Genomic DNA, 19,470 nt, shown 5'->3' with positions numbered 1-19,470 from the left:
TTTAGAGTTGCTCAGAAACTTGCCCTGTTAAGTTTGGAAAGCTCCACAGATGAAGATTCTACAGCCCCTTTGGGAAACCTGCTCCAGGGTCTACCTGCCATCACTGAGTAAAATCTCCTTTTGTCTAGTTGGAATTTCCCTTGCTGCAGCTTGTGGATGTTGTCTCTCATCCTTTTGCTGCACACTTCCAAGAAGATCCTAGTTTCATCTAGTCTTCAACCCCCATTATGCCTTTGGAAACAGCAGCTAGAACCTCCTCTAATTTTATTCCTTCCAGGCTAAACAAACCTAGACTTTTCTTGTATGATGCATGCTCCAGTCCTCCAATCATCTCAGCGGTCCTCCTCTGGACTTGCACCAGTTTGCCAGTATCTCCCTTGTATTAGGTGCAAACTGGACACAATACTCCTGATGAAGGCTCACTAACCTCAAAGAGAGGAGAAACCACCTCCCCTCAACCTGCTTTTATTTTCTGCTGTAGACCAGTAGGCGGTTGGCTTTGATCATCACAAGGGCATGCTGCAGCCATGTTCAGCTTGTTCATCAGGATCCCACCTCTTGGTAAGGACCTTCTGCAGAGCTTCTTTCTAGCCAGTCTAGCTAGAGCTAGACTGTGCAGAGCTAGTCTAGCTCAGCCTGTTTCTGGATCTCTTTCCATCAGCTTGTCAAGATTCCTCTGAACAGTAGCTGTACTCTCTAGGGTATCAACTGGTCCCCTCAATGTATACACAAATCTTAATGGTTGGAAATTTTCCTGAGCTGAAATGAGTATACTCCTCATTGGAAGAGCTCCACCTTGATGTTAAATACTTGACTGAAAAGCTTGTTATACACACACACACACACTACAACCATAGTATCTACTCTTTCAATTAATCTAAGTATTTATGTTGAAATAAAATCTATCATTTCTACAGTTAGAATCTGAGAAACAAGTATAGTCCAAAAGCTGAAGCAGACAAACCAAGCCAAGTGTAATATGCAATTTCTGAAAGGAAGAGTTCAGAATGAACTCTGATCGGGTAGAGTATATGAGTTTTACACTAAAACAATATAGTGTTCTCTGTTACATTCTACTCACTATATTATCTGGGCATCTTCTAATTGTGCATTTGAGCAACAGCTGATTGAATGTTCTGGTTCTTTACTTGGACAGGGGGAAGGAGGAGGTAGAACTTAAGCAGTATCTGATTTTGATGGATTTTCCGACTTTTAAAAATGTGTACATTGCTAATTATTCATGTATGTTAGACAAAGCAAGACCAAGGAAATTCTGAAGCTCAATCACATTTCAATATGCTATTACTAGCAGTTTATCTTTTGATGTTACTAGGAAGAGGGGAAAGGCAGTCAAAACAAGCACATAAGCCCAATTAAACAAAACCCAGGTCTCTTGCTTTTTTTTGTTCTCCCTTTTTTCCACTTTCTCTTTAGAGAAATTTTCCAGCTGTTTTGTAAGTACCTATCACATATCAAGAAAGTCAGTGATGACCAGCACTGAATGAGGAGCAAACAGATCCGCATATTCATTGAAGTTATTTTAGTAACAGCAATAATCTATATTTGTGCTTCTAAATAAACTCCAAATCCAGTTTATTTTTACATATATTTAGATTTATTTGCTATACATCACTATGACCTTATAGTACTTAAAATCCGTTACAGGATTTTCTTTTTGTAATAATCAGTCTTAACTCCACAAAGACAATAATACTGCTGTGGAAGACCAAAGGGGAGAAGAGCCATTTTAACTTATTTACAGTTCCTTATTTTATAAACATTTAGTCTACACATTATACTAAGTTCTAATAAGGGTAAAGAGCTACAGAGACAGGAAACAAAGCCCTGTATTTCTATTCATATTGAGCATTAGCATATTATAGATGAAACATTTGCCCTTTTTCATTACCATAGCAGTAGGCCTTCTTCAAATAAGTTTTTAAAACTTTTCCAAGATCTAAATATTTTGAAATATACAACTACATTTACTTAAGCCAACCCATTTGGCTTTTATTCCATTTCTAGAATAATTTAAAGTGCTATAAGCAACCCGTCAATCAATACTTTTCTATAATAACAAAACTACTTTAAACATTAATTTACAAAATAATATACAATGTTCATCTGAAATAGCTGAAATTTCAGCACAAAGTCAGTCACTGTCACACTTAACAGCAATTTTTTTGTTGTTGTTTTTGCAGAACATAGAATAGAAGCTTTGAAACAAACAGTTTTGTTGAGCTGTTATTGCCACAATGGCTTATCAATTTCCTATGAAAGTGGACAAGAGCTACTGGAACTGTATTCTAGCCTGTCATTTTCTTGAGGTCACATGACAGTAAGTTTGCATATTCCACAAGTCTACGGAATTACAATGTTGTCTACCTATAGTACATTATCTCATTTTAATCAGAGCTGGTGCTAACTGTAAATTTACAACATAGATCCACTCAAAACATCACAACTATTTTTTCTTTGGACAGGAATAAGCTATATTCTTGGAATTGATGTGCTACACAGCTACAACAGTATAACAGTATATATCTGACACTATGTTGAAGAAAGATGCATCTGTTTCATAATCTTTGTATTTTTAATGCCCTACTATAGCTACAAATTGTTCGAGTTTTACTTGCTTTAGCCTTTTAAATTTGTGGAACTGTCACATTCTTACATTCCCTTGCTATTTTATAAGTCCTTGCCAGGTAGCTCAATATTGTCAGCATTTGTCCCAAACCTGTAGATCATTAACAGCATGTGCAAAACACTCTTTAATGCAATCAGCATGCAGCTAGAACACTTACTGCATTGTTTAACTGACTTTTTTCTAAACATGAACAATAAACAAGACAAGTGGCACTGTTGACTTTGGATATATCTTCTAACTTGACCATATGCATACTGATATGTGTTAAGAAGGAATGCTAGGCTTCTTATCTAGTTGTGGCACCATATGAATTTATCCATCATTGGTCCAGACCAATCTCTGCAATACCCACACACAGCTTTCTTCTTATGTAGGTTCATAGAGGGCAGCTTCATTCATAGATATAATTTGAATACAAAAATAATAGCCTATATTCAATGAAGCAGCCCCCTGGCAGGATTGAAGAAAGGTGTGTGGGAAACTTGGGAGGCAGCTGTAGAGAGGGTGAGAAAATTTTGTAGGCTGCAAGGTTCAAAGCAACTAATGTTCATTTTTAGTCCATATGGTTTATACTTCTTAAGAGTGTCTACAGCTTAGAAAAACTAGGACCATATATTACAGATGCGAGAACATAAAGTCTGCTATTTCAAAATTATAGTTAAATGGCCACACAGAAAAAAGAAAGCAAACAAACAAAAAAAGTAGAACAGCATGTTATATTGCTCCTCAGGATTTGTGAGCTGCACTGATTCGTGTCAGGCTTGGGACAATACCCTGCAGAAATAGTTATATACTCATTCAAAAGCCCAAATTTCTATGTCTTGAATAATGAAGTCTTCTCGCTTAGAAAGCGTGTGATTCCCAAATGTTTTACATGAATGACTTCTTCCATGGTAGAGATCCCCATCGAGCCAAAGAGCAAATTCCCCTCTGCAAAACAGACAATTTATTAAAGCAAAACGATTGAGTAAGTTAACATTAAACTAATAAATGTATTTTTCATTCAGAAAATTCTAGAAGACTGGAAGAATCACAGAATTCTCTTTTTCAGCACAAGTACCTCATAGCTCTTGGTATATTCAAAGCTGTAAAGAGTTTTTTCTTCATTTAGAAATATTTTCTTTAGATATTCTGAAATAAAAAAAATAACCCAATTCCTAAGTTTTTAGCCCTTTCAATTTCCACAAACAAAGGTATAACAGTACTCCCCTGTGTGAGAAGAATGATGATGATGAACAGGGAAGATCCTAGAGGCTTGTGTACTCATGGGGAAAAAAAGGGGTGAGAACATGACTTCTGAAGAGACTAGCATGTTTTGGGATGATACAATTTCAATTCAAGCCTCTAGTTGTGTATAATTTTCATGTTTACATACTATCAGAAACATAAGTATCGTGTCCATTCTGCATATACCAAGATAAACATGCAAGTAGAGCGTGCAAGGCATCATGATCTTTCAGGGTTGAAACTGGATACCACACTATGCTGAAGATAAAAACCTCTTTGCATAAGTCACCTGAATCTATTAAGAAACTAAATGTATGGCTGATACTAAACCTTTTCCTTCTTGGCTGAGACACTGAATTTGAAATTGAAGTCAATTCCATATTTTCTTTTTAAAGGTGGGTGTGTATATAAACACATGCACAGTCACTTGTAACAGACTCTCCATAACAAAGAATAAAAATTATGACTTACCCTCCTCCACCAAAAGCAAGGGAGTCCATGTCGCCTTTGATGAAGAACATGTTGTCTCCCGTCCATTTGAAAACCTAATGAAAAACAGACTAGCAAGTTAAAATATCTAAAATTTTGGTTTGGGTAAAGACATAATTGTGAGTTAGACTTACTTTTCCTAACATGGAAATTGAGCAGAATTTAGAATGGCAGGGGGAAGGGGGGGAGGGGGGACTTATTCCACCTGACTTTCATTGTACTGAAGCTTTTCACTATGCAAACCCTACCTATTTACAGTGATTCTGTGAAAAGCTAGTATGATCACATACTTTTTGGGACAATTCTTAGAATTTAGATACTATTTGAATAAGTCTAATAGTGGGTAAATTAAGAGATAACACATGGAGAAAAAAAGAAAGTCAAACCCACCAAATTTTAACGCCTTACCTCAAAGTCTGGAGAGAATGTAAAAAGAAAGGTCTCCCCGGTGCCATAAAAGCCATCACTCACTTTAAATGGTTCAGATGCTAGTGCACCAAAAATCTGTAAGCAAAAATATGCAAAACAAAATATTTAAAAAGAAAAAAAAGTAAGCTACACACCATCTGCAAATCTCTAATGATTGCATGTCAGTTACTATCAGTCAGCTTGCAAATGGTGCCAGCTTTGGAATCTTACTACAGGATTATAAGCCTTACACGGTATCACACTTCTGACTGCATTAAGATAGTTTGATGTCTTGTGGTACAATAAACTGAATGAGAGAGAATGATCCTTCACTAAATACACAAACGAAAAATACCAGAATAAAAACCTAAGCTCAAGAAGTTCTCAAAAACAATGTACGTATTTTTAAAATTACGGATCCAAAAGGTTCTGCTTCTTATGCACCTCCTTCTCAGTCATTCACGTTCCAGTCACCATGATTCCTTGAACTAGGCTACTTTTCAGTGAGTTCCTAGCTGTAACTGAGTTGTGATTTTTCTTGCAATTTATTCATTCCACTCCAAATAACAGGTAAGTACAGCTATCCTGTCTTAAAACAGACCTGACTTCAACTAACCCTTTGTGGGTAGTCAGAGGATTTATGATGTTCAGTAATAAGAACATTGCATGAGTAGTTAAAGAGGTCTGAGAACAGATTACTGGATTTTTAAATCTGATTAAAGCAGTATCCATTTCTCAGGAAGTAGAATAACCCCAAAAAACCTACATTATTATGCCGAACCAAGCATATGCTGTGAAACACAAACAAAAGTCAGTATTTCTGTTCCTAGTAGGAAACATATTTCCACATCTACAAGACTAGAGCAGATGTAAATGCAAAAGCAGACCACTAGCACTCACTCTCATTTGCATGTTATATACAAGGCGGGGGCAAAGGAATGGAAGTTTTTGTGTTTTTATTCACACTGAACAGTGAGTCTCCCAGAAGCAGAAGAACGAGACTGACGAGTGAGACATTAAAGCTACCGTCCTGACTTTAATTATGTTCAGGATAAGGTAGAAACTTTTCTTTTGCGCATCCTAAGAAAGCTGTAGGTTTTCCATTTACCTGATCAGCTCTACAGTACCTATAAAAAATACAAAACCAGGTGTGTCAGAACTAAAGTCACAAGTTTCAGACCAGGAACTAGAGGATTTTATCAGATGTTTGACAGCCATATATCAACTTCAACAGCAAAAAGTTACCAGCTCAGAACAACCAGTATTAGAAAATTCCTTATTTCTCAGGTTTAGGTGGTCCAGAAAGTCCTTTACTCCGGGGGGGGACGACACACCAAACCACTACACCATACACACACTGCTCATTATGAAACAAATCACCCTCCCCTTCCTCCCGCCTTCCAAGTCTTCCACTGACTAGTTAGGAGACATAATTTGCTATTCTTTTAAGAAAATTATCCCTGATAATCTAAACATCCTGATAATGCACAGACAGTCTTAAGTCTAACTAGGTGCAATCATGTCAATAGCAGATGTTTTCAAAACCTCTGTTGAAGTCAAACACTGGTTCTTGGAAATAAACTTTTCATCATTTTGAAAAGAGTATGCACTCTGAAAGAAAACAATTTCCTCACAGGTGCAGGTGTAAAATATGCCCTGCATATTTTAAAAGCCAGTGTAGAGACTCCACTGTTAAAAAGAGATGCAAGGAATACTACATTGGAGAGAAACAGAGGTAGGGTTTGCATACTAAACTTTCTTTAAGCCATAACAACTGAAGAGGCTGTTTTTAATATTTCAGAATAATTCATTTATTAAAAACACAACATCATTAAACTGAAAAGCACTGTTCAAATAAAGGTATTTTATACACATGTATACACTGTTCCTTCACTTGTAGGAAGGAATAGAGCTACCTTGGTGCATACTTGTGCATAAATACAATATTTTTACTCCAAAATGAGATTCTTTGTAGGAATTTTTTTTAAATTACTTTGAAAAGTGATTAACTTCAGCTGACTGTAGTACTTTATCATTTCATCACCTTGTCAGAGACGCATAAGTTTCAAAATCAGTCTAAAAGCTTGAAGTTCCATGAACTTTGATGAAAAGAAATGTCTCGACAGTATTTGTCCCTATGTGTTCAATGACTCCAGTAATCCGCCTAGACATTTTTATTCCATTGCAGGCATAAGGACGTGTACTGTCGAGACACTTCTTTGTCAGTATTAGAGCAGGATAACAAACAAACAGGCTTAACAGATGCAGCAAACTACCACTTATATTTTCTTGGGAAACCAGACCAAAATGAAGAAATTCTTTGAAGATGCTTGTTTTCCTGTTACTTTTCAGGATGTTTTTTTTTTTTAATTTTTAATGGTAGGCTTGAAGTCAGTCCCAAATACTATTAAGACCTACAGCTGCATACACTTATTTCTTTCCAACTCATTGCCAGTTATAGCCTCCAGGGTCAGAGAAAGTTCAACAGAGAGTTCACCAAGAATAATGTCCAACACAGTATCTAGCAAATCATGGTCAGAACATTAAATGATCTTGTATTTAAACAAACAAAAACCCCAAAGATTAGAGAAGTCCATATCTCTCAATTCTGGCAGGATACCTGGGGAAATGCTTATTAGAATAACAAAGTAGAAAGAAAAGAAGAAAACGAAATTAGGAACTAAATAGATCTGGAAACTGTTATTCGACTTTAGTAGGAAATCAGCACTGTCGCCTGACTTAATAAATCATCACAGTCCTTCAGTCTCATGCTGCAAAGACATTCAAAAATGTTCTCTCTCCCTGCAATTTGTGAAGAACTCCAAAATTAAGTTACAGACAAAATAGTTCAGACTGTCATCTGATTTCAGATTTAAATCAAGAGAAGCAATAGTTGTCTTACTAGAAAGAATATTAACTCTAAATCCTTTTCCTAAAAATATGCTTGGCTCAGTTGAAATTTGTCTTAAGTGAGAAGATTTCACAGAAAGCAATTCAGATCAGAAAATAACATTTTAAATTGGTGATAGTCAATTATTCAAAGCTGGTGGTTTAGGTCTTACTGAAAACCCTCTATGAGTAAAGGTTGGGAAGAGGCATTCTTCTATACAGGCTTTAGTTTTGGCTAATGGCTTTTTACAACTTAATTACTTCATTATAGAAACAGGTCTTCCATCAGGACTTAAAAGCATTATTGGTTCATTCTCTTCCAGAGACTTTGGGTTGTACCACAGGTCCCACTGACCAAATATCAAAGACAAGCCTTATTTATTAGATATTTGATTATCCTAATCCTCAAGCTTCTATCAATAGATTTGTTCAGTAACTTAACATTCTTTCAGGGCTTTGATTACTTCAGTGTCACAAAATACAACTATATCTACAGCTTTAATTTCATGCAGAATTACGTGTACATTTTCTGCACCGATACAACTTGTACTCCAAGAAAGCATTTCATTTTTACCATTATTAGCTGTACAGCTAACTAACATTTATGGTTAAAGATGAAAAAAAATCAGAAATAAAGTGTAATTATTGACATCTATTCTGTCTCCTACTGAAGTTGTGCAGAACCCCCTACCCATATCATTATTTTTTTTTACAACTAAAAACATAGTTTACCTTTGCACATGTAGTCTCTACAAAATCCACTAATGGACTGGTTTATAAAAAAGTTTCTAAAAAGCAGAATAGATGTGACATTCTTTCCCTTTGTGTGCTTTCAAGTGTTTGGGAAAATAGTTTCTTCAGAAACCTGGTGTAGTTTCTTTCTGTCAGAGATGCTGTGATCTTAGACCGTGCTTATTGTATGCAGGTAAGTACATTTAAGTAGAATCCTGCTTCAAATTACCAGAGTCTCTGGATATTAACTTCCTTTAAGGGCTCAAGTTATTCCTTGAACAACTCTGATAGCTTCATTTGGGTAGCTAAGACACACCTTAGTTCAGATTAATACTCTCAGGATTGATATTACATCCAGCCATGAAGTAGGTATCAGATTTCATGAACAATAAGCATTCCTTGCCCGGGATTTACCTTCTGGTAAAACAAAGTATAGAATTGTGCCAATCCTAATCTATCTTTGTTCAGCTATTTGAACATGCCATGTCTGTGTAAAAAAAATTGTTTCATTTCAGTGTTTGTCCCAGATCATCTCATAGCTGTGATTTGTGCACAGGTGAAAAAAGCTAGTACATCAAAACTGTATAGAAAACTCACAGGTTTTTACTTAAAACAGACCTGAAGCTTGCTTTATGTATACGCATATACATGAATACTTTATTTAGAATCATACAAAAACATGGGTTGTAAAAGACCTAAGATATGTCTCTTGTACAATTCCCTGCTCAAAAGAGGACTATTTCTGAAGTTACGTTGAGTTGGCTCAGGGCCTTGTCCAGTCAAGCTTTGAGTATCTCCAAGGATGATAATTCCACAGCCTTTCTACATCCACATTTGGCACACTTCCATCAGCAAATATGGGTCTTGAGAAGATCACATTGCTTCTAGAAGCAACATGGAAAGAATTGGGCTGTAATGCAACAGGGCAATTTGTTTCCCAACAAACTGTAATCCTCCAAGAAGTGAGTCTACATGGATTCTGCATGAGATTTAATTGTTCTGGTTTGTTGTTGGGGTGGATCCCTAAAACTCCATAGTTTTAAGCTGCATGTCTTACTCTTTTCCAATAAACATAATGCACTCCAAAAAATAATTTACTATAAAACTATACAGTCTTGGGTGGTTAAGTGCATGAATTCCACTTCTAGAAACAACACTTGTTTTGTGACTCCTGTTCAGGAAATAGGCTTTAATGTTCTTTTTAAGTTTTAAAATGGCTGTCAGAGTAGACAGTCTTCACTAGCAAAAGCACATAAATATATGCATAACCAATCCATGCCAATTGTTGTGTAGAGACCTACAGATTTCTTAGGCACCTTTATTAAAAGAACTGCTAAAACTAATATAACACACAATTTAGGTGGCTTCAGATTCCAACCTTCAACTAGATAATGTTCAGCTTTCATATAAAGCTTCAGTCTGTGAAAACCAAGTGGTTTGGCTGCCTCTTTGACAGGTATTTGACTAGAATGGTCAGGTGATTAAATAAACAAATAAAAGATTAGAGAAAATTTGGGACAAAAAAAAATAGGGCGAGTCTTAACAGCCACCTTGATCTTTAGAGAACTGTATTAGAAAGACAAGTTACAAGGTATGTTTTCTTTACTCCTCAACTTATTGTCAACATCAGATAAAAAACCTCCTCCTAAACACTAACAGGGTCTCAGAGGAGGTGGTACAGTGAATCAATTCTAGTTCAAAGGAAAGGCACCTCAACTGAGAAGACATGAATGGTATCTTTCAAAAATACAGAAGCTATAGAGTATGCAGAACAAGGAGCGTGACCAGTAACTGAGGTGGTATTCTCAGCAAATGGCAAGGCACTACTTGGTCATAATTTTGTTGTTCTTCAGAAAGGCATAATTTCATTTGGGGTCTCCTCTGAGCTAGATGACTTAGAAAATAGGTAGTGATTTTGGAGCACAAAATCTGAACAGACAACACCTGGTGTCCCCTAAGATGCATTCTAGAGGGAAATAAACAGCATTTAGTGTCTCAGCATGCTGCAAAAGAACTATTTCTGAATACACTCTCCTGTAGAAAAAAAGTATTCGGCTTCTTTTTCATAGAAAGGCAGTTTTATATGACTATCTACCAGGAACGTGGAGGATATTACAGATGAATTAACAGATTTCTAAAACCAGTAGCTTCTTAAAGTGTATGGCCCTGCTTAATCACTGTCAGAGGGCTTAATAGGCTACCACTGTCCCACTGTCTCATTTTTCATGACTGTAGATCCTTGCATCAAGAAGAGAAAGGCTCTACACTGAGTTTTCATAGGTTTCGAATCCAAAGGCAGTGTAAAGTTAGTTTTCTGCTGTCAAATGCAGAGATATCTCTTATTAACATCTTGATAAACAAAACTATGGAAAATATCACTCCTAATTGGTGAAGTACTGCATGTACAACTTGTCAGACCCTTTTCTTCTATACTGTACATTGCTTGCTCATACACACAGATTTTACCCAGTCTTGTATGGAGGCTGGGTAAAATCTGTCTTATGCTGTGAAAGGTGCAAATTCAGGTGGCTTGGTGACCCAAGGAATGCTTTCATACATTTCTGGATGTTAGCCTGTAAGTTGAGGAGATTTGTCACAGTTTAGTTCACAAAAAATTATGACATATCTACAAATTTTTTAGTTTAGCAATTATGATACTTTTTGAACATAATATAAGGCAGATCATCCAAAATACTTTGTAGTCCTTCAACAACAGGACAAGACTATATGTTGTTGACAAGACAGCCCTATTAGAGAAGGGACATTTTCTTCCTGTGCCAGATAAGCAGATATGAGGAAGCATACCTCAGGAAGCATTCCTGAAAATAAAAATAGTGGTTACCAAAGGAGGATAGATAAGTAAAAGCTATAGATTTTTTCAGTGGTTCTGTCTGTTCTTGATGATAGCAGTAACTTACTTCCATAAGATAGCACAGGACATTCAGGAAGAAAGGAAGAGCCAAAGCCTCATGCTGCCTCTAACATTCATCTTTACAGAATTCTCCGTAGAGGATCTTTGCTACTCAAACTGCAAGATGTGGTCCACTTTCTAGACTTTACATCCCAGTCAGAAGCAGACTACAGCATGCCTACAGAGACTTAAGGAACAAATAGCTTCATTATGCAGAAACAACTCCACAGCTCTTGAATGGAAGGAATATTGGCTGCAGTGACTGAATGCACCAAGAAGCACCAACAGCAGCTGGCAAAAGACTTTCCAACACAAAATGATCCTCTGGTATTAGAGATTTTAGATACTATATTTCTCATGCTTTAAGTGCATTAAAAAATTAAAATTAAATTCAATAACTGGACATTCTAGGACTCACACAGTCTGACAGTAAAGTGGTATCATTAAAGTATTTCCTTAAAATGCAGTGTGCGAGTGAGTTCCTCAACAGTGAATCAGGTTTTTAAAAGCCTGTACATAACTATTAAGGGGGAAAACAGCTTGATAGACACAATTTTTCTTTCCTCCTATGATGGACTGAAGTGTCAGCTATTCAGTTATGATTCTTGAAGATTTTTTTTTCTTGATGGGTCCCCAGCCCCAAACCATTTTCCTACCTGTCCATCACTGTCCTTGATAACCAGCAACACAGGTGTGTCTAATCCCAGCATAGTTCGATACAAAGTCTTCAAGCTCATGCCATGCTTTGCAGTACTGTAGACAAGGGTCCATGGATATCCAATGGTCCGTGGTGGAAGAGACTTTGTGAGCTGTTAACAAGATAATGACAACGCTCTTATTAAATACTTTTTCCTACATGTATGCACTACATAGAAATGAGGGCTGTTTATGTTCTTCTGGACTTTTACAAGTAGCCTTAAAAGATAAGCTCCTTTCACTTTTTAAATTTTGTTAAAACTTGCCGTTCCCCAGGAAATGTGTCAACTTGTATCTGATCTAGCATATATGCCAGCTACTTAAAGTTAAAACAAAAAATATACCCTCATACCCCCTCCCCAAATCTCCCCCCTTTTTGAGTTGAGGGGACTACTGCTATTTCTGTATTTTTATACACATTCTGCATAATGGTTTAAGTTTTTGAGATACATTTACTAGAGATTTTGGTTAAATTTAGTATGATCCATAACTGAATTTCAGTATGCATTACTAGCATACTGAAAGAAGCCATAAAAATATTCTGCTCCAACTCTGCAGAATTCTGACAAAACAGTTTAAAACTTCAGGCCATCCCTCAGGTCTCATATGTGTATTTTCTACCCCGATATTTCAAGCAGGTTTCTCTTCCCACCTCTACCACTGATTTGCAGGAGAAGAATGACTTACCAACTGAAGTATATGCATGTTTTGTAAGGTCTCTAAAAGAGTTATCTGAAGGCACTAAAAGCACATATTTATTCTTTGCATAACAATACTACGCCTCAGGACTGGGGAGCTAGACCAGTAAAGTCAACAGGAAACAAGCTGAAGAGTAGTAAAGGATGCTTGCTCTCCTATCCCAATGCCTTCAACCAAAAACCAAACGAAAAAAACATAAAATCCCCCAAACTTCCAACAAATTCAACCTTCCACAAACATATTTAATGGGATGACTTTGGACTAGATAGCAAGAGCTACTGCGAGAGCTGAGTTGTTGTCAAGGGAGAATGAGAATGGCAAAGACAGAACAGTGTTGGTGTAAGAATATTGAAAGTTATGGTAGAGGAAAAAAGCAGACATTTTGTCTATGAATTATGTTCGGCTTATGCATTTTCTATCACAAATTCTTCCTAAATTACTTGGTATGTTTTACACTACACTTGCAGCATTTGTGATATGTTAGGGTACAATACTAAAAAAAAACCCCATATATAACTTAATACCTTTTCAATTTGTTCTGGTTGTAGTAATTCACTTGGATCACTAAGATTTGGCCGGAATGCTTCAGGCTCCAGGTCTGTTTTAATATTTGTTGCCTGTTTTGAGTTGGTATCTTCTCTTGTTGTTATCTACAAAAGAAGAACAAGAAAGTAAGTATTCACAATTCTATTTGCAGGGAAGGTTTACTTTGCAGGCTCAAAATCATGCAATTACCAATTTACAAACTCCTTTGAAAGTTAAAAAATCCATTAGGTTTGTTCTGACGAAGATTTGTATTGCTTCAAATAACAAGCTGCTACTCAACAATATACTAAAAACATACGCACTCAGAAGAAAGCTCTGGTTTTATGCTAAAAACACGCAAGTCCTCACACACCACTGAAGGACTTCAAACGCTCTTCAGAGAGCAGTGCACAAAACGCTCGCATTGTAATACTAACATGGTATTCACATTAAATGTAATTAAAAGAAAACTACAGACAAAGAAAAGGCATAGAAACTTCCAAATAGAAGTTTCTTAGTTTTTGAATCAGTAACTTTTAAAGTATTTGTGACGCTTTGCACATTTCTACTGCTGATCTAGAAAAACCTGCTGTCAAGTATTCCAAGTAAAGCACCTGAATGGAGTCCTAGGAACACTGCTTCTCTGGGAATCAATCTGCTGGAGTTCTCATGGTTAGCAAAGAAGAAAAAATTGACAGCTAAAAGGGGTGGGGAGAGGAAAGCATCACTAACACTAATATGCTGCATAGAGAGTTTTGGGGGCTGGCAAGGAAGCAGTAGTGATTGTTGCTGTAGTAGCTTAAAATATCTGCCCCATATGTCCAACCTACTCAGTTGTTGTAGATCACCATTTAGTGGAAGCAGGAAAAAGCCACAAGACTCCTCAGATACCACAGTTCACAGCAGTTTCTTACCTCAAGCCACATTCACTGGCACTTTCAAGTTAAAATGCCATATGCTGAGAACTAGACCAGCTGAGATCCAAACCCTCTTCCTTCTATAAGTTAAATTTTCCTGTGAGGATACTGAAATCTGACAGAAGGGTAGGAGAGAAAGCTGAGGAAGGTAGCAAATTAAGCCACTGCAGCAAGACTTATAACAACTTTCAGATATCTAAGGAAAAAAAAAATCTAAATAAAAGTGAGTAATTCTGAATAATTTATCAGCCTAAATGAAATTTCACTGAAGGTAAACAGACCATCTAAAGAATAAGCCTGAATCCTGCAAATATCAAGACGCTAAGCTGAAAACAGAACTATTTAAACAGAGACAGGCACCTGAACAAAACCCTCAAGAACTAAGAAAGAAATTATTCTCCTGTTACTAAAAAAAAAAAAATGGAATTATAAAGTCAAACTTTATTCATACAATAGCTTAATTACAACATTAATTCTTAACTCAAGAAAATGTGCACTTAAAGTCAGCATCAAGTACGCAAAAGCTCAAGCCTTCCTTTTTTTTTTTTTGAATGCAACATGACAAACTTTTCCAGCAGAAACTATGCACTAGTTTCCAGATCACCAGAAAACTGTACATGTTTATACACTGAGCCTCCTCTGCAATGAGATAAACTATTGTTAAGTGCTATCTACAAAATGTGCCATTTGGTAGCCCAATTCTTTTCCATCTTAAAAATCTCAGATATTATATACTAGTGCTTCAACTCTACAAAACTTAAACACTGTTCAAGAGTACAGCAGAAAGCTTATTCCCTATGTTATTCTTCAATTCTGATTAAAGAGCCTCACACAAAAAGTATTTTTGTTCCAAATTATTCTCTCTTTTTTTTTCCTCCTTACAGTAGGACAACTTTCTTCTAGAAAAATACTGCTTTGTAGGAGAGGAGAGAGGAACGTATCTGTGTGATGGAACGCTGTGTAGGTTTAAAACTTGCAGAGTTATCTCCTGCTCGATCTGTTGGCTCCTTGGCAATCCACCATGTAGACTGACTTGTAGGTAGAATCTAGGGGCTTTCACTGTTAGTAGCTGCCACGTAGCCCACACTACAAATACTGCAAATGGCACAAATGGCCTCAGAGTAAAGAGTCCAGAGCACGCAGAGTTTGTGCATTTCAGCCCAATACATCAGATTTTCAAGTCAACCTAAATCTTGGGTTGTGGCATCCCAACAGAAGTTTATTTGGATTGAATTTCAAAAATCCAAGGTTTCTCCATTGCCACTTGCCAGAAACAGGTTTTTTTGTTTGTTTGTTTTCAAGTGTGAATGAAACTTTTTTGCAGAACATCTGTTTTCTTCCTATAGAAGCTGAAGTGCTGCTTTTGGGTTCATGCTGGTTACTGATTCACAGTCTTACTGCTTACACAACTTTTAAGCAGTTAATTACTGATTATTAAAAAAAACAGAAATAAAATCTCAGAAAACACATTCTTATATATAGTTAGAGTGGGGAAAAAGCCAAGATCAAAGTAAAAAACAAGACTGAGACTTCCTATTGTTTCATCAGCCAAGTACTATGGGAAAACAAAAAATTCACTGTTTCTAAGGAGTGCTAAGCTATGTTTTCCATTGTTAAGGTACATAGGATGTACACATCAATTCAAAGTTTTATATATGTCGAAGAACTGAGAAACACCTAAAGAGAATGCAAATATCAGATTAAATCTATATCACTAAGCCTTCAAAATCAGAGCTAGAGTACTGTTTTTGGAACAAGAAGTTCCGCTACCAGCTCCATTCATATGAGCTGTGACATGTCAAGCTACCTTCAGTTACCTGCTTGTATAATGGGAAAAATACTTACCTATTCCACAGAGTAGCTGTGAAGCTTCATACTAGTCAAATATTGAGAGATTCTTGCTGAACGATTCCTATATAGAATTAAACACCCATGCAACTAGGTAACAAAGTTTTGGATTCATCACCTGTTTTGCATTCTTTTCAGGAAAGCTTCTATCTAATACAACACACCAGTCTAAAGTAGAAGTTAAAACACAAAGTCAAGCAGTATTGAAAACAAGCTTTTAAATTCTGACAGAAAATTCCTATTTTAAAAAGCTTGAAGTAATAATTTAGTCATAAAATTACTGCATTCCATCACAGCACTGCACAATAGATTATATCCAAAACAACGGAATTTTCTGCTGGATTCTTGTAGTGCTGTGAATAAGACAAATCCAACAAGCATGGGACTTGTCCTGATCCAAGACACTACAAAAAAAGATGTTTTAATTTTCTGGAGATGGGGTTAAACTACCAAAGAGGGCACCTGGAGACGTCTGCAGAGTGTGCGCAGTTCTTCACTATTTAGAGCATCGATCCTGCGGTGATACTCAGCCACTGATACTACCTGAATATGGAGACAGGAAGACAATAATTCCACTGACAGTTGAAAAGTAAAAAGGTAAGAAAGAAAAAGTGGAGAAGAGTAATGAAAGAAAAATGTGCAATGGTAACAAAACAAAGTGTTTAAAAGATGTTTGTTTCTGCAAGGACAACACACATGTAGGTGGTTTTAGACTTATGATTAGTAGACACAGCAAAGTTACAAAGTAAACACAAATAGCACTAGCAGTCTGATACTTCTCACTGCTCTAATGTGAACATTGAACTGATACAGGAGCTCAAAATTACCAGTATCATGATGCTAAATTAGAAATCAACAAAATGAGTTGCATGCCTTAACCTAAACCCTTCACTCAAAAGTCCTTTCAGAACTTACAGTCAGATTAATGAATTCTTTGAACCTGTTTTGTTTCCCTAGGTAAAGGGAAAGATTAGAAGCAAAACTCAGGCTTCTCAGTAGGTTCCAACTCCTCTATTTAGCAATGAAGATACTGTTAGAGACAAGGTAGCACAACTAAAGTTCAGTAACTCTCCAGTAACATCCCACCATGCCCTCAGCCTGTACTTTTTGTTTACCTCCAAAGCATCAGGAGCTACTCATCTGTCCACACATTCATTCAAAATGCCACCTCCATTTTGACAGGAGGTGTACAGCCAAAAAGCCTTTAGCCAGAAACATGCTGCTCTGGTGTGCAACAAGCTGGCTAAAGGTCTACAACAGTCATTTTGATGCAACTATAGCAAACAATGTGATTTTGAGAGAGACTCAAAATCATCATTTGTATGAAAGCATCTTAAAACAGCTGGTGGAGATTAAATGAGTGTCCTGTGTAGTAAGAGCATATTAAAAACTTCCAGAGAGCCTACCACAGAGCAAAGGAAGACAACCACAAGTCCAGCAGCTCCCCATCTACCTGCCCCTACTACAAGGAGTTTGATCAGATACTCGCCACTGTCCTGAGTACAGAGCCCACAGTCATGCATGACTGGCTCTTGAGCAGTGATGGTTCACTCTACCCCATGCAACTGCAAGGCAAGGAGAAAGGAATACTTGTGACATCCAATTTTGTTACTGAAGAATCTAAGCTGCTAGCACCCAACTTACTTGCACCATTTCCAACTATTCTCTTAAAAACCCAAGAAAGAAAATTGTTATAAATCATATTGGTTTGTGCATTCTCAGAGTCAAGAAGTTATAACCAAAGCTTTATTACTATTCCTTTCAATTATGTAAGTGATATTGTGGTCTCGCCCATTTTTTTTGCTATGGCAGTTCACTGCATCATACATATTCTTCCCATCCCCTATTGTGAACCTCACCCTGAAAAGAATATGAGGAGGACTCTTTGATTTTGTTCCTTCTTTAAACTCAGTTCCTTTTAAATAAGAGACAGTAGTTAATTAATGGGCCATAAGTTAGTGTTTTTAGCATTCCAGATAGCATTTTGTAGTTGGAATTTCACATACTGGAATGTACACAATTTTATAAGCAATGCCATCTTGCCTTCAAATATATGTCTGCATTTGGGAACTGTTTATCAACTTTTTTGCTCAGTTATCAAAATACGAGTTTTTCATATGCCATGCAGAAGGCTGCATCCCCAGAATGCTGGGCACAAGTTGTTTTGATTAACTTCTTACCTGGGAGAGACGTGGGTATTTATCCAAGTGCATGCGTAATATCTTTTTGGCAGCCTGAATCTGTGGCACACCTTGATCACACAACACTAGGATTCTTAGACATACCTTGTGAAGAAAAGCCTGAATAATGACAGACTAGTGCTACACAATAAAGATAAGCATCACAAATAGCATGTCACAGAATGTCAAGCTACAGATAGGAGAATAATTAAAGGCATAGTATAGAGAGATCAACCCTCTCAAATCCAGTACTTAAGTATATAATACATACTTGCATTCGGTGAGTAGACAAATACTTGTTTTCTTCCCTCTCCTCTGGCCCCTTCACTTTCTGGCTGTTCTCCTGATCATTCCAAAAACTATTCTACTCCATTCAACTTTGAATTATTCATTCTTTAATACAATATTTCATTCATTTCTTGCACAGTACTAGAAACACCTAGAAAGATGCACCCATGAAAGACAAGCATGTATCATATCAGACTGTTGTTTTAAGGGCAGAATGTTTTTTAGATACAAGTTCTTTAACTTTGGGACAGATAACAGTGGATGCTACATTTACCTGCACTTCAGCAAAGTTTTTGACACTGTCCTGTAGTATAGTCTTCAAATCAAATTGGGTATGTGCTGGATGCGTGAACTAGAAGGTGGGCGAAAAGCTGACTGGATCATTGGGCTCAAAGGGTTGTTGCTATTGATTTAAAATTAACTGGTGATGATCCTCAGGAGTCATTTCTGGGACCAATATGGTTTCATTTATTCATCAGTGACCAGGATGCTGGGACAGAGTTCCTCCTCAGTAAGCTTAGGGAGGGCACCAAATTAGGGAAAGCGGTGAATACACTGGACAGACACACAAGGGCTGCTATTCAGAGGGACATCAAGAGGCTGAGGAGATGAGATGACAGAAACCTTATGAAGTTCAACAAAAGTTGACCCTTGCTCCTCCAACATAACAGTCCCATGCAGCACTATGGGCTGAGGGTTGCCTGGCTAGAAAGCAGCTTTGCAGAAAAGGGCTGGGAGAGACAAGGGGGCAGTGGTGTCTTGGTGGGCAACATGCTGAACATCAGTTAGTGTGCGCTTGTGGTGATGCAGGCTAACCACATACTGTGTGGCAGAAGAAAGAGTAATGCCAGAAGGTTAAGGGAAGTGATTATTCCCCTGTCTGGGAGGCTCCTGAAGCTGCATCTTCAGTGTTGTTCCTACTTTTGGGACCCCCCAGTACAAGTAGTAAATTATTAAACCAGAAAGAGTTGAGTGGAGGGCCGCCAAGATGATTGAGGATGGAAGCACATGACA

At 37.1% G+C, this 19,470-nt stretch overlaps 1 protein-coding gene across 7 annotated transcripts in view; it reads right to left on the bottom strand.

The window, feature by feature from the left end:
• Positions 1-1,383: 1,383 nt before the first annotated feature.
• Positions 1,384-19,470, bottom strand: part of OXR1 (oxidation resistance 1) — a 279,502-nt gene continuing 261,415 nt past the window's right edge. For 3 of the 7 annotated variants that reach the window (XM_067290410.1, XM_013954678.2, XM_067290413.1), the window contains 6 exons: positions 16,451-16,531; positions 13,223-13,348; positions 11,960-12,112; positions 4,772-4,867; positions 4,346-4,419; positions 1,385-3,577 (listed from right to left, as the gene is read on the bottom strand). In XM_067290410.1, the coding sequence (XP_067146511.1) occupies positions 3,442-3,577; positions 4,346-4,419; positions 4,772-4,867; positions 11,960-12,112; positions 13,223-13,348; positions 16,451-16,531 (666 nt within the window). In that variant the 3' untranslated portion in view covers positions 1,385-3,441. Of the gene's footprint in view, positions 3,578-3,707; positions 3,779-4,345; positions 4,420-4,771; positions 4,868-11,959; positions 12,113-13,222; positions 13,349-16,124; positions 16,157-16,450; positions 16,532-19,470 lie in introns of those variants that run through there. The other 4 variants (XM_067290412.1, XM_067290409.1, XM_067290411.1 and 1 more) reach the window with 4 other exon arrangements.

The sequence above is a fragment of the Apteryx mantelli genome, chromosome 2 (assembly GCF_036417845.1).
Source record: "Apteryx mantelli isolate bAptMan1 chromosome 2, bAptMan1.hap1, whole genome shotgun sequence".
NCBI lineage: Eukaryota > Metazoa > Chordata > Aves > Apterygiformes > Apterygidae > Apteryx > Apteryx mantelli.
This window is presented reverse-complemented; position numbering and strand designations above follow the sequence as displayed.